Source organism: Mus caroli, chromosome 15, assembly GCF_900094665.2.
Source record: "Mus caroli chromosome 15, CAROLI_EIJ_v1.1, whole genome shotgun sequence".
In the NCBI taxonomy this organism is placed as follows: domain Eukaryota; kingdom Metazoa; phylum Chordata; class Mammalia; order Rodentia; family Muridae; genus Mus; species Mus caroli.
Genome location: NC_034584.1, coordinates 45785018 through 45800387, shown reverse-complemented (window position 1 = coordinate 45800387; position 15370 = coordinate 45785018). Strand labels below are relative to the sequence as shown.

General features: G+C 42.0%; 1 protein-coding gene across 1 annotated transcript in view; it reads left to right on the top strand.

Annotated features, from left to right (window-relative positions):
• Positions 1-15370, top strand: part of Eif3h (eukaryotic translation initiation factor 3 subunit H) — an 80890-nt gene that overhangs the window by 63484 nt on the left and 2036 nt on the right. Inside the window, exons 3-6 of the mRNA XM_021183034.1 lie at positions 4411-4578; positions 6061-6160; positions 7218-7367; positions 13888-14008. Of these exons, the coding sequence (XP_021038693.1) occupies positions 4411-4578; positions 6061-6160; positions 7218-7367; positions 13888-14008 (539 nt within the window). The remainder of the gene's footprint in view (positions 1-4410; positions 4579-6060; positions 6161-7217; positions 7368-13887; positions 14009-15370) is intronic.

Here is a 15370-nt window from a genome sequence, read left to right as displayed (position 1 = left end):
TTTGGACTTGGCTCTCTTTCTTCTGTTGTGAGCCACTCTCTGCATAGGAATGGCTAGGTGTGGGGTAAGAACCCAGTCACAGTTCCCAAAGCTGTGGGCTCTAACTTGGCCTCACCCACATAATCCGAGTCTTCTCTGTTTATCTGTGGTTTATAGCTTAAAAGGATTCTGCTCTCACCTTATCTGCTCACTGTTGATGGACTAGCAGAGCCACAAAAGATTGTTAACCTAGCAATCAAAATCCACAGTGGCCATTCTTGTTACCTATAAAACTTACTGACTTACTCATCAGCACTTCATGGTTTGTTTCTTTGTGCCTACTGCAAGTCCTTAGAAGAAGATGGCTGCCTGCTGATGTGCAACCTTAACTGAGTTGACTGAGTGGCTGCTGGAAAGCTTAATGGTGCCCTGTGCTGCTTGCTTCTACTTAGCTTTAGCAGCAAAGGTCTTGAAAAATTGGGTGGGTAAGGACCACTATGTCAATGTTAGAACAAGGACAGTCCTTAAGCATCTGCAGAGAGATACTCAGTTCACAGGGCTGTTTGTGAGCCCTGTCTGTTCCTTAGCTTGGACACTGCAGAAGCACCACTTTCTGAGCTTGACCCACGTGACCTCTCAGAGAGCATGTGCTTTGGACTGGGCCTCTCTCATCTTCACACAAGAGCTCCAGCCTCACAGTTAAAGACTAATCTTTATTATTTCTGTGTTATACCTCCACAGACCTTTTCAAATGGCAGTGTGTTTAGTTTGTTACTTGTTTTAGAGGCAGAGGGTTCCTTTGTAGCCCAGGCTGGCCTCAAACTTAAGATGGATCCTTTTGCTTATCTCTCTAAGTGGTACCATACAAAATGTGATTTAAGAATTCTCAGTTCTTCTGTACTGAGGCATATAAAGTTTGCAAGTCCAATTGGCCTCTTTCCAGTGATGGCCGACTAGGCCATCTTTTGATACATATGCAGCTCAAGAGCTCCCGGGGTACTGGTTAGTTCATATTGTTGTTTCACCTATAGGGTTGCAGATCTCTTTAGCTCCTTGGGTATTTTCTCTAGCTCCTGCATTGGGAGCCCTGTGATCCATCCACTAGCTGACTGTGAGCATCCACTTCTGTGTTTGCTAGGCCCCGGCATAGTCTCACAAGAGACAGCTATATCAGGGTCCTTTCAGCAAGTGGGAGTGGGGGGGGGAAGGGTATGGGGGACTTTTGGGATAGCATTGGAAATGTAAATGAGGAAAATACCTAATAAAAATATTTTTTTAAAAATGAACAAAGTGTCAATTTGTCCTGAAAAAAAAAAAAGAATTCTCAATTCTTAACATTAGGTGATGAACTCAATTATGAGGATAGGTAATGAACTGACACTTACAGAATGGGCCAAGCACAGGCTCGTTGTATAGTAATGAAATTCCAGAATACTGGAATGTTTTGTTTGTTTTGGGGTTTTTATGTAGATCAGGATTGCCTTCTTCAGCTCTCTTGATCTCTTGTCTCTGCTTCCCAAGTGCTGAGATTGCAGGCATGCAGCACATATATGGCTTACATTGGAATTTCTGAAAGTAGTTGTGTTGAGTTACTTTTCTTTGTTCCTAGCCCTTTCATTTTTGTATTCATTTCAGGTAGGTAGGTGATTTGTGAAGGAGAATCTTGGTCATTCTCTATGGTGATGAAGAGGGACTTGTGTTCCCTTGTTCCTTCCCGTGATAATCAGGTCTCCTATTTTTAGTTCCCAAATTTATTTATGCATACAGCAGCCTTGGGGCTTGTATCTATGGCTTGTCTAGTTTACAGAAGAGCTTCATCTTCATTAGTCTTCTTGGAGGTCCTGTGGACTAGGGAAGAGTTGGGGAAGCTGGACATTTGCTGCTGATCTTGGAATGTCTTAACCCCCTGCGAGGTATTCTGAAAATGCTTTTATAAAGTCCACTTTATCCAGGCTATTTGAGGAGAGTCTTAGCAAGCTTATAGAGTACCCCCCCCCCAATATATTTTAAGTCCTAGTGCATGCCTGCTTTAGCTAATAGACAAGTCATTGTTTGTAATTAGCATATCCAGTGAACAACGTGGAGTCCTAGCATTTTGACTGGGATGAGTTCTCAGATGCCTTTAGAAATGGGGAAACCGAAGATCAGAGAGAACAAGAACCCCACAGGGAAAATGTCAGCACTGGCAGGAGCCCTCCAGCTCTTTTTTTTCCTCCTACTGTTCCCAGTTGGCAGATGGCACTAAGGTTTAGCTGCTCACTAGCAGATGTGTGGTAGATGCTGGCCATCTTATACTTAGGCTCAGTTATTCAGAATGCATTGTTTTTAATGATATTTGTTCTGTTGATTGTTCGATAATTTCTTCCATCTCTCTACTTTCAATTTAAAACAACCTCGCAAATTTAGTTTTAGCTCCCATTGTACTGATATCATTAGGGCTTTGTAAGTTAAATTTGATTAAAATTAGCCATTAACTTAAGAGTATCATAGCTAGAGACTGCTTCCTCCAGGGTATCATTATATGTAAACTAGATAGTCTGGGTTGTGGCTTATTTACTCTTCTGTAGGTTAAGTAGGTAGGGGTTGAACCGAAGGCTTTCCTTGTGCTAAGAGGGTTCTTTACCACTGCCTCCAGCCCTGGTTGTGGTGTTTTAAACTGTGGTTTAAAATATAACATAAGACCTTGTTTTCACATATCATTTATAAAATTGCAAAAATAACAGGATTTATAAAGTGTGTAGCATATTAATATCACCCTCTGCTGTAACTTTTAACTTTTTATTTTATATGTATGAGTGTTTTGAGTACATGGTATATGTACCACTTGCATGCATGGTGCTCACAGAGTTCAGAAAGGGTATCAGATCCCATGGAAATGGAGTTTGGGATGGTTTTGTAAACCACCTTGTGGTGCTGGAAACTGAACCCAGTTTCTCTTCACGATAGCAAGTGCACTAAACTGCTGAGCCATTTCCAGAGCCATACCTGTAAAAAGAAAAGAAAGGACAACAGAAGTAACATGGCCAAAGGGTAGTGGCCTTCCATCCACATGGAAGAGAGATGCTTGCACTTGTGTGCATCTTGACAGCACACAGTATCCATCTCTGTCACATTCCTGTGGAGTTGAAGTGTGCTCCTTCCAGGTGTAATAAGAGCACTTTGGGGCTTTTCTTTAGACAGTTTCTCCGTAGGTGAAGAGTTTGCAATGATCTTCTAGTCCTTGAAATAAAATATAATTTCTTTGCCCAATAATGTGTTGAAAAACATTATAATCTGAGTCCTGTTTGCTTTTGAAATTTTGAAAATTCTTTTTTTTTTTTTTTTTTTTTTTTTTTTTTTTTTTTTTCTTTTTAAGCTGTGTGGCTAATCTATGCAGCCCTGCGTCCATTCTTCATTATAGAAATAGCTGGGGTAGTGAGTTGACTATAAAACTTTCCTCTTTATTTTCTGTTTGATGCATATTGTTAGGCTATGGTGCTTATTTTAAAAGATTCATTTACTTACATGTGTGTGCATGATGTATAAGTGTGTTTCTTGGGGTATGTGTGTGTGCTGAGGGTGTCTAGTCCACGAGAAGTGTAGTTGCATGCAGGTAGTTGAGAGCCAGCTGACATAGCTGCTGGGAACTAAACTCCGTTCCCTTAACCTTTGAGCTATTTCTCCAGCCTTGTATTGCTTTTTAATGTCATCTACTATCTTATGAATTTATACCTCTTTTTCTAGTAATACTGCTTTAAATGAATAATATAGTCATTAATTAAACAGGAGAAAACGTCATCCGGCCTTTCAGTTGTATACATGGTGATTAGTACAACCAGTCTAGTGTAAAATGTCCTCTGTTAACACAAACAAGTGCAAAGAGAAGAGAATGCTTTTTTAAAATAATATAGTCCATGCAGTAGGGGGCACTAGATGAAGGCAAAATGGATTCTTCTGTTGAGTTAGCTGTAGCCTGTGTCTGGTTCGTATGTAAGAGATGTGGTCATTGTTTCCCTTCATTGTTGTCTTGATGGATTTAGTTCTTAGTTCCAAACACTATGTGTGAAGGAGACAATAACTAACTTAATTCAGACGAAACTATCACAGTCTAATAGTTGTACACCTTTTCCTTACACATTTACTGTTCTTTGGAGTTTTAGGAAAGAGAAGTACGGGCAACAGTTGATAATTCCTTATTTAGAATACGTCATTAAAATTGTGTTTTTAATACCTTTTAAAAACAAAATGGAATTTTGTTAAAGAGAAAATGGAAAAGACCAATTATTTGAAGTGATTTGAAAACTTTGGTGGTGGTGGTGGGGTGTGTGTGTGTGTGTGTGTGTGTGCGTGTGTATGTATAAAATGGATATAATTAACCAATAGCTAATGTTTGTGGCATCATTACATGCTTGGGTTTTTTTTTTTTTAATTCCTTTCTGATCTGTCCTCCAGTACAGTATCAGATGGAGATGATGCGCAGCCTTCGCCATGTCAACATCGATCACCTCCACGTGGGCTGGTATCAGTCCACATATTACGGCTCCTTCGTTACCCGGGCGCTTCTGGATTCTCAGTTCAGCTACCAGCACGCCATTGAAGAGTCTGTCGTCCTCATTTATGGTTAGTAGGAGGCTCCTTTATTATTCTTTTCCTCCCTTAATATTATTGCTACTATTTTTGCTTTCTGTCTTTCTGCCTCTTGGAGCAGCCTGGCAGGCCTTCTCAAGTAAACATCAGCCCCACGCTGCAGCAGCCTCAGCAGCAGCTAAGTCTAGACAGGGTTTCCTTCTTTCTGTTTATTTTTCTTGCTATCAGAGCCCTGATGTGTACGTTTTGGAATGCTGGAGTAGCTGCTTCGTTTTTCCCCCCTCTCCCTCCCTCCTTGCAGGAGCTGGTGGAATGAGACCAGATGTCTAACAAACTCCCATTGCTGGAGTGTCTGGTTCTGTACACGACTGACCAATCATAATACAGCATGCCAAGTTTTCTGTCTCTTTTTTCTTTCTCTCTCTCTCTCTTTTTCCCCTTTTCTTCTTCTTTTTTTTTTAACCTCTGACAGCAGCGTACAAAACCTGGACTGTTTCTTCGCACAAAGATTTTTTTCTTTTCGGCCTATTTAATGGTGTTTCCTCAAGCTCTCCAGACCAGATGTTCTGTGCTGTATCAGAACCGTAGGCAATTTAACAGCTTTATAGCCTCCCCCTCCCCAAACACTCACAGTTTGCCATATCTGGCAGACTCGCATATAGTTTCCAGCTGAGAAGTAAATGTAACGTCCTGAGTATCTGTCAGAAAAAATACTAATGAATACGATCAATCTTATGAGCTGCCCCGAAATTGTTTCAGTGTGTTAGCAATTGGATTACAGAGAGAACAAGTTGTTAAAGTGCACTTATATTGGCTGGAAACATTGCATCATCAGACCTTGATGAATTTTCCACTTGCTTCAATCTATTTTGGTTTTCATTTTATCACCTATTGCTAAAAGTTTCACTGTGTTGAATTTCAGACAACATGAATGTTAACACAGGTTTTAGGCGAACATTGGCTCTCCAGAGCAGTTATCATGCAGCAAGTGCTAAGCTCCCTTCCTTGTGGAGTGTTTAAGCAGTCAGTTTTGACAAAACTTATTTCCCTAAAACTATAACGACACTTTGCGATAGCACTTTGACTTAGTGGTTTGGTTTTTACAATCTGCTTTAATGAAGAACTGTGAACAGTGCTCACTGGGATGGATACATTTTGTTCCCAGGGCTATTCCTTTTAAATTTATTGATTAAAGGGCTATAGAAGTATTCACAGAGATTTTTCTATGCTTAATATTCATGAGTATTTTTCTCTTATTTACACAAAATCTGTAGAATTAATCATATATTTAATTTTCAACAAGTTTACTGGTTCTGCTTGAGGGATAGATTTGAAGGTATCCTAGCTAGATTTTGACTGTATTCTGGTTTTAATCAGCTTCAGATTATCCTGATTATTTAGTTTGGTCTTCATATGTCAAAGCTGTGTGATTAGTAGCAGTGTGCCCAGAACTAGTACTATATGAGTGCTAGTGACAACATTCTCAGTAATAGCTTTCTCTTTTCCTTTTTTGAGATCCCATAAAAACTGCCCAAGGATCTCTCTCGCTGAAGGCATACAGACTGACTCCGAAACTGATGGAAGTTTGTAAAGAGAAGGACTTTTCCCCTGAAGCGTAAGTGTTGCAGGCCCGTGAGGCATGTGGTAAATGACTTAGAGTTGTTTTGTGTGTGTGTTTTTACGGATTTCAGTTTGCCCGGTGTGCTGAGTCCTTGGCTGGGCTGGAGTAGTGCTGTGTGGGTGGTTTCTGCAGCAGGCAGGTGCCACCTGATCTCTCCTCCTCCTCCTCCTCCGAGGTGAAGCTCTTCTGTAGGCAAGTCTCGTCTGCGCTTTTCACTCCGCTGGGTGCAGTTAGTGGGAAGTAAGCAGCCCGTGTACCCAGCACGTCATAGATGGTGGAGTGCACGGAGGGGGAAGAGTGGTTAGCTACTACCAGACTGCAAGCTGCAGCCTGCTCCTGCACCCCGTGCTGTCCTCTTAGACACATAGAAACAGTTCAGGGATGCAGAGGGCAAAAGTGGGCGTAATTAACTGTTCTGTGATCTGGCTTCATAGTATGGGAATATTGTTTTCAAAAAAAATTTACAATTCTTCTGTAATTGTGAATTTTTTATTTCATATGAAACTTCATGTTGGACTAGTTTCCCATTGACTCCTAAAAATGTGTAGATTCTTAGAAGACAAGCTGAGTCTCGAAGAGTTCTAAGTGTGGAGCTGTAGCCAGGCTAAGAAATAAGAGAGGCTGTGCTCTGCCAGTATAAGTCTCCTGTGGCTGCTCTCTTGGAAGCACCCTTCTGTGGTGTAGAGGGCACTGCCCTTTGGACCTGCTTTAAGTGTGCATTATATCAGGTACCTCACAGTGGCATGTCAGAGTCACTGAAAAGTTAAGAATTCCTGACTGTAAAGAATAAACGGTTTTTTTTTTTTTTTCCATTTGTTCGTTGTATTTTGTCCCTTATTTTCTGGGCTTTCAGCTCAGATTCATACCACTTTCAAAGTTACTCAAATCACTGGACTTGGGTTTGACAATCACTCCTCACCCCCAAGCCGTTAGAAGCACTAATGAAACAGAGCCTATGGAGGGTGCCTGTAATTGGGTAAAATGTATGAATTACTCAATTTAGCATTCTGTTCTGACCACTGGCCTCAAGTATTTTTAACGTGCTTCACAGATTGAAAAAGGCAAGCATCACCTTTGAGCACATGTTTGAAGAAGTGCCGATTGTAATTAAAAACTCACATCTGATCAATGTCCTTATGTGGGAACTTGAGAAGAAGTCAGCTGTGGCGGATAAGCACGAATTGCTCAGTCTTGCTAGCAGGTAAGTGACCCTGCCTAATGGAAGTCTTTTTTTTTTTTTTTTTTTTTTTAAATAATGCAAACTTTTTTGTATACTTTCCTGTGAAATAAGGAAAAATGACTGAGAAACACTTTGAGGTGACTAGAGTAAATGCAACAGCACGCACTGTCCTCCCCCCCACCCCCAAAGTCCCTGCTAAAAACCCGCAGGACGATCACTGTTGTCATTGTGGCCGTGGTAGGGTAAATGCTAGGGAGAAGTTGCTGAGACTTAGTTTGCTGTTGCTTGCTGTACTGGATCCCCAGAGACTCACTTGTTCAGGAGCAGGAAGAGGTGCTTCTCTTTACTGCTCGGCCCTCCCTTGTTCAGATGGAGACTTCCCGAAGACTTGAGTTAGTGAGAGTATTTGACCAGGGTTAGCACATCTGACTGTTACTGTTAGAAAGAGCAGTGAATATGCAATTTCCTCTAGTGTGACTGTTTGTCTTAGCTAACCAGTGGGCAAGATCATACTGATTGAGATGTCCCACAACGAATTGTTGCCTTTCTGGACTTACTGTTGATCTATCTCCCTGACTTCCCCAATTTCTTGCTCCTTTTTTGTTCTACAGTCCCAAGGATTGAGCCCAGGAGCTCACACATGTTGGGCCTGGCACTGAGGGACTGCTTCAGTCCGTCTTCCTTTCCGTAGAGGTGTCAGAGTCACAAGCAGCTTCTCTTACATTCCGACCAAGTCTTATTTGTGATTTTCTTTTCTGATGGGAAGAGGTACCAGCAGACTTGTACTGTAAAATGACCAGACGGCGGAAATAATCAGTTGGCTGAAAGAGTTTCCCTCTCAACACTGACGGGTCATACTGTGTAGCTTAGGTACTCAGATCTGCCTCAGACTTCCAGGTGCTGGAATTAGTTTTGAGCTGAACTTCAATTATTTATCAGATTTGTAGTTATCATTCAATATGAACTAGTAAGGACAATGAACACTTTGGAATTATGAGAAGAACAAAGGACTGGAGACCACGGTTTTCCATGTTCTTCGTGAGTAACACCATGATTCAGGTAGCATCGTTTCCCATAATCCATCATAAAGGCCTTGAAGGGCAACAATATGGAAACCTAAGGGTGACCAGAATGCTAAAAGGTACGGCTAGATTTCACAGCGCCAAAGAGCGCACTGTTTAGATGCAAAGGCACTTCCCTAACAGCCCTTATACTTGCCTGCTTGAGAAGATCAATGTTCTCTTCTGTTTTCACAAAGGGACTTGGTGCATCTGTATTTACGTAGCAAGCTAAGGACCCTCTTTAACAGCGTGGGAGGTTACAGTTTGATCTATTGGTATACAGTTGTGTAATAATTTTAAATTTACTATACAAAAACGTTTCCTTATATAATTCACATCTTCACGTCTACCCAGGCATTCTATATTGAACATACAGAACAACACAGCCTTTGTGTAGCTTTGAGGTCACCAGTGAGTCTGTCTGTAATTTCTGTCTTTCCAGAGCAACCATTGTAATAGCCATGAATATTATCCTAACTTGTCCTATCACTAAAAATCCTCAAATTATAGTTTTATCCTCTGTATTGTTGGGACTCTGAAAGAGAGGCTTTCTGCTTTCCCTGTGAAATTGTTTAAAGGGTAAATTAGTGTTTTTGCTGGGGACGCGGGGGGTGGGGAGTATGACTGATGCCTGCTGTTGTATACCTGTGGACTCTTTGTGTGGAGCCAGGTCTCACACTGCCATGGAGTAACAGAATCCTCTCTCACAGTAGCAGCATAACATAACATGATGATACCTAGATATTCTCTCTCTCTCTCTCTCTCTCTCTCTCTCTCTCTCTCTCTCTCTCTCTCTCTCTTTCTTCCTTTTTACAGTTTCTTTCTTAGATACTAGGTTTATTTTCTCTTTTATGACCTATATGTAGGTATCAGTTCTTTTATTTAGAATTAGTTTGTTTTACAAATGTACAGTTCCTTTTGTTCAGAGTCTTAATTTTTTACATTTTACTAAAGGGGTGTTCTAGATCAGTATTTTAGTTTTAACATTTGCAGGGCACAGGCCTTGAGCTTTTCACATGTGAAAAACAATCCTATTTCCTTTTTTTAGATTGTAAACTAGAGGTGAGTATGCTATATTAAGGATAATAAGCACGAACTGATACTGTGGCGAGAGCTGACTTCACTGTCTTGGTTCACATCTGTTTAAGTTATCTACTTTCACTTCTTTGTTTCTTGGCAATAAAAGGCAGGGCTGTATTATAGAAACTCCTCACAGGAACTCCTGTTTCCATATACTGGCTAAACCAATACTGAAAAGATTTCCCCAGAAAATTGCTCCTGGTGATGGAACTGGTTTTTCTGTGAGTGGAATTTTTAATTCCTGATGCCCATATACTGTGTGGTTTTTTGAGTGTTTCTAATGGATTGCGATTCTAAAGACCATTATTGTAATATATGTGTTTGCAGCATCTTTGAAGTCTGCATACCCATGGTTATGCTAGTCTTTTACTATAATTGGATATACTTCTCAGAGCACTTGAAAGACATCGGTGGAAAGGAAGATTAAGAAACTAGGGAGGGTGATATTTGTCTTCCCCTTTCCTCCTCGTGTGTGTGTGTGTGTGTGTGTGTCTGTCTGTGTGTGTCTGTGTGTGTCTGTGTGTACACGTGCAGTCAGGGCAGAGATGTCAGGTCTCTCTGGAACTTGAGATACAGGTTATTGTGAGCCACCCTAGATAAGTGCTGGTAACAGTTGAACTAATGCTCCAGTCCCAGAAAGGCCCATTTTAACTTTCTTGCTAAAATGAGTGTAGCAGGTTTCCAGGGCTGAAGGTCCAGCTACAGGCGATAGCATCTCTGCCTTTAGCAGTCGCTCTCTGGCTCTGTGCCAGTGCTCGGCTGTGGGGTTGGTGAACTTCTCTCTCCCTGTGCCCTGCAGTTAGGAGTATGTGTTACTGAGCAACCGGTCATGATGGTGTTTCATATACTTGCCATAGCTCTGTTCTTTCACTCTTAAATCATTTGTCCCCCAGGCTTTGTACCCTGCCCCAATCATGACTTGATGAGCTGAAGGACACTGAGGGTTTGTCTTCCATGTAGATTGTTCATTTCCTAGTGTTCCTAGTGTACCGTCATAGCCAGGCTTCCCTGTACGGAAAGAATCACCTGGGCTTTATGCTGCTGTTCTCCAGCTTTCCACTGTTTGTGGTGCTTACGTTCTTTTCTCCCCATTAATTTATTTATTCACTTTGCACCCTATCATACCCCCACTGCCTGTCACATCAGGAGCAGGTACATCCTTTCCCACTGAGGCCCAGTCAGGCTGTCCGGCTAGGGGAGTGGGATCCAATGGCAGACAACAAGAGACAGCCCTGCTTTAATTGTTCGGGGATGTTTAAGTTTCTCGGTAGGATTTTCTGTCGCTGTCGCTGTCGCTGTCTCTGTCTCTGTCTCCTCACTTCCCACTACCCTCACACTCATTGAATGTTGGTGTTTTAAAACTTGTCAGGCTGGGCAGTGGTGGCGCACGCCTTTAATCCCAGCACTTGGGAAGCAGAGACAGGCGGTTTCTGAGTTCGAAGCCAGTCTGGTCTACAAAGTGACTTCCAGGCAGCCAGGACTATACAGAGAAACTGTGTCTCGAAAAAAACAAAAATAACCCCCCCCCCCAAAAAAAAAAAAAAAACCAACAACAACAACTTGTCACTGTGTCCTGGACATACTCTGTGCTGAGTACTGTTGCAGTTCTCATTGGAACTCCTTTGGGTTCTATTAATGTGACAGTTATTCGTGAACTCTCCTGCTTATCCATCCAATGTCACTGTTCGTCTGGATCCATCTGCCCCACGTACATTGAGAACTGACTTCATCTTACTGCCATGAACTTCAACTTTAAGCTAGAACTTCATTATCTTTCCTGACTTTGCTGGGTCCCATTGTCTTTAGACAGAGCTCAAGATTGCAAAGTTCTGAGGCAGGACTGCTGCTCACCTCAGGATGTCAGTGCTTGCCCAGAGGTCTTTGTAGAATGACTCCTGCCTGTCTGCACTGCCGTAATGCTCATGTCTTGGTTCTGAGTGTATTCCTCTGTCCTCCTGAGCTAATCACTGCTCCAAAGTGCATCTTTGTCACACCGGGGTCCCAGCACACTGCTTTTGCCAAGTACCTATAGTATGCCTTTGCACTCTTCCTTTTCCAAAGCCCAAACTGTAGCTGTCAGATAATCTGGGAAGGTCTCCCGTTGTCCTCTCTGGCCATCTTTTATAAGCATTTGTTGTACATCTGCTACAGTGCCTCACCATGCTTATGTGCCTATCTCTTTACTCTCTCTCTCTGTGCAGTGTGTTAAGGGCATGGTGTCCTACAGTCTGATCCTTATTGGCTACTAAGAGAAACCCTCTCCTTTCTCATTCTGTACCATATGCCCAAACAAACACTTGAGTATAGATGGATTAAAGTCAAACTATTAAGACATTAGAAAACAGCAACAAATACCCAATTCTCGAATTTTTTCAAGTTAAAAAGTAGTTCAAAAATTCTAATGGAATGCTATAAATATAAATTGAGTATTAGTATTAAAGGAGCACTTGAAGCCAGATGGTGACCCATGACTAAAATGCCCACACCAGGGAGATAGAGGCAGGAAGATGGGAGATGGGGGGGGGGGCTGATTTAACAAGGTCAACATGGGCTCCATGACACCCTGGGAAAAGAGGCAAATGGGAGTGGGGAGGACTGGGGAAGATAGATTAGGTAGCTGGAGTTGCAAGTCAGGGTTGTCTGAGAACTGCTTGACGGGATTGAAAGGTAGCTTTATTCACACACACACACACCTCACACACACACAGAGACACACACACCCCTCATACACATACACACCCCTCATTCTATTATAATACTGTTTAAGGAAAAAAACCTCAACATTTCTAATTTTCTGATCCCCAATAGAATCCATAATTTAGTTACGTTTACTCTGATTTGGTTCTAAGTTTCCCATCCTGTTTCTTCCTTAACTGGTTGGCTGCTCAAACCAGGACACCGAGCCACCAGCACTCTGCTCCTCTATAATGCCCCCATATGCATAACTGCAGCAAAGATCTACTCACATTGCTGTATGCTCACTGCTGCTGTGCTTGGTCAGGCTAATGCTCTTTCTCTGGTCTGGCATATCATTGTGTGTATGTGTACATGTACACATACTTACATATGTATGTATGTATACATACACATGTTCAGCAGCTTTGTTTTGTAGTTGGTTTTTCGAGATTCTTTCTCTGTGTGGTCATGACTGTCCTAGAACTCAATCTGTAGACCAGGCTGGCATCAAACTCAAGAGATGTGTGTCTCTGCCTCCCAAGCTTGCAGTTAAATGTGTGTACCACTACACCTGGCACACATTCCGTGTTGTTACGAAAGACATAACTCCTTGGTGGTGCCTTTTTAGAGGAAGCAGGTTAGTCTTTCATTGGCCAGGACACTTTCACATTGTTGCTGAGAAGATGCATTCACACAGACCACATGGTGGGGTTGGAGGGGAGCTTCGATGCCACAGGGCTCCTTGGGTGGTTTTTATTTTTACATCAAATGGAGTTGAAAATGCCTATTTCTTGCCTGTCTCGGGCCTTCATCACTTGTACTTATCTTTTCTCTAGAATGTTTGTTGGCATTGCTAACTCCTAATGCTCTGTTTTCAGCCTGTCATCTCCTCAGAGAGATTCTGACATGCTATCTAAAGCATGTCCTCAGCTCTCCACATTTATAGGTCCAGCAAAGATAGAGATGTGTGTGTGTCTCATTTAGTGCTGTCTCTCTGTTGCCTATAGCTGAGACTGGCAAGTAATAAACTTTAGCAAATATCTGTCTGTCTGAAGTTAGTGACTGGGAGTACTGCTTGTCAGCCAGCGGCTGTTGGAGTGTGTGTGTCTATCAGTTGTCCAGGCTTCCTTGAAGCTGCAGATGATTGCAGGCAGCAGTGGGGTAGATGCGGTCTTTCTGTCAGTTATTATCACTGCTTTGTAAGATGTTAGTACCTGAACTGATAGGCGTATAAGAGCCCACCTACTGGAAATCTAGGAATGGGGAGAGGCAAAGAGATGATCTGCTCTGCAGAGCAAATGCTCTCGTTGTGTTTAGAGCCTGCTGGGTAAGAAGTGCAGTTGGAGGAGCTTTAATTGTTTACGTGTTCTTTCTGGTGACTGCTAATGTCAAGTCTCTGGGGCATGAGGAAAGGTTTTAAGAAAAGAAGTTCAGGAATATAGAATTTAAATGAAACTCTCCTTATAAATTCTCACTAGATATGCTAAACAGTTCTTGGCCTTCACCCCTATGCTTTGAGAAGAGATGGAGCTACTGCAGGCACTCCTGGGTTATGCTTGAGGCTGACTAGGAGGCTTTCTAGCAAGGTCTCCCTGCTGGCCACCCTTACATAGGTGTGGGCTCCTCACGCTAACAAAAGGCAAGTTCAGCTACCATCTGGAACCGTGCGAGCGCCTGCCGTGCAGCAAGCAGAAGAATGACATGGGGATGTGCTTACCTTTCAGCAATCATCTGGGGAAGAATCTCCAGCTGCTGATGGACCGGGTGGATGAAATGAGCCAGGACATAATCAAATACAACACATACATGCGGAACACCAGTAAACAGCAGCAGCAGAAACATCAGGTTGGTATGGAGAACTCGGCAGTCACCCGAGTTTAGGTGCAGTATTTCAGGAGTCTCCTTCAGAATTGTTGGGAAACCAACCGTTGACTGCTAGCTAACCTAGTGGCTGTCATGTTTTAAAAGGATATTCTTTGTGTCATATGAGTTATTTACACCTGCCACTTAAAATACCTGACTTACAGAGAGCTGATCTATTAAGCCCAGGGTGCAGTGCCAAGGTTATGCAAATAGGTGATACATTATTGAGAAAATCAGAGGCAGAAGAGATCCACAGTGCCACAGCTCATTTCTTCACTAACTGTAATTGGTTTGGTAGTGGCTCGTTGCGGCATACTTAGCGATCTTCAGTTCATTTAAAAACTGAGCAATTGTGATTAAGAGCAAGCAGTTTTGATAGGAAAGAATAGACCAACTGCTGTGAAATAGATAGTATGGTACAGATAAAAATCCTAAGATTACCTAGAGATTCTCATATGCACACACAGAGTCTTATTGTTTTTGCCTTTAACCTTTTCTTTATTCATGTTACCTGATGATGACGACGACGAGGCTTTCACAGTGTCTTGTAATACTGTTTTCATTATTCAATATGTTGTTTCTGTAATACTGTTTTCATTACTCAAGTGTTCTTAGCCTTTGATTCATAGATAAGTTGACTTCAGAATGTTTATCTATGAAAATCGTGCTTCCATATGACCACTATGTTAAAAGATACTATAAAGGAGATGCTGTTAAACCTCTGTCTGTAAGCACAGCTAAGGGAGTTCTGAGAGTATTGTATTTAAAAAGTTTTAGCATCAGTTTTACATATATAGTGAATTTAAGATACATGTTCTTGCCACTTTTGAAAGAAGATAAAAATATATATATCCTGGCAGAGGCCTGGTGGGGCTTGAACAGTTTGGAGAGGTCCTCCTCAGGGAGTGGGGGCTCGCCCAACAGGAGAATATGCAGCAACAGGAGATATATCTATCTGTACAGTGTTTTTGTTTTCTTTTGTTAACTAAACACGTGGCAGATAGTCCCGGACAAACTGTGGAGCAGAGGATGGGACCCTGGTTTGATTTCATTCCCGTAGAGAAAGGGCTCACATGCATATCAGATTTACTAAGAGTCTTATGCATACTTTCCAAGAACATGAATGCACTGGGATCTTACATTGATGTTTGTGTTTACTGACACTGCTCGGAATCCCTTCTAGGTTTGTATCGGTACCCCTTGTCCTATAAGATGACAGCAAGTTACGCTTCTTTAGAACTGATTTTCATAGGGATCCAAGGTCCCTGGTGGTTTCTCCTTAACCCAGCCTTATAATCTGCTGCTGTGACAAGCCATTTCATTGTATCAGCGTATGGTTTCATT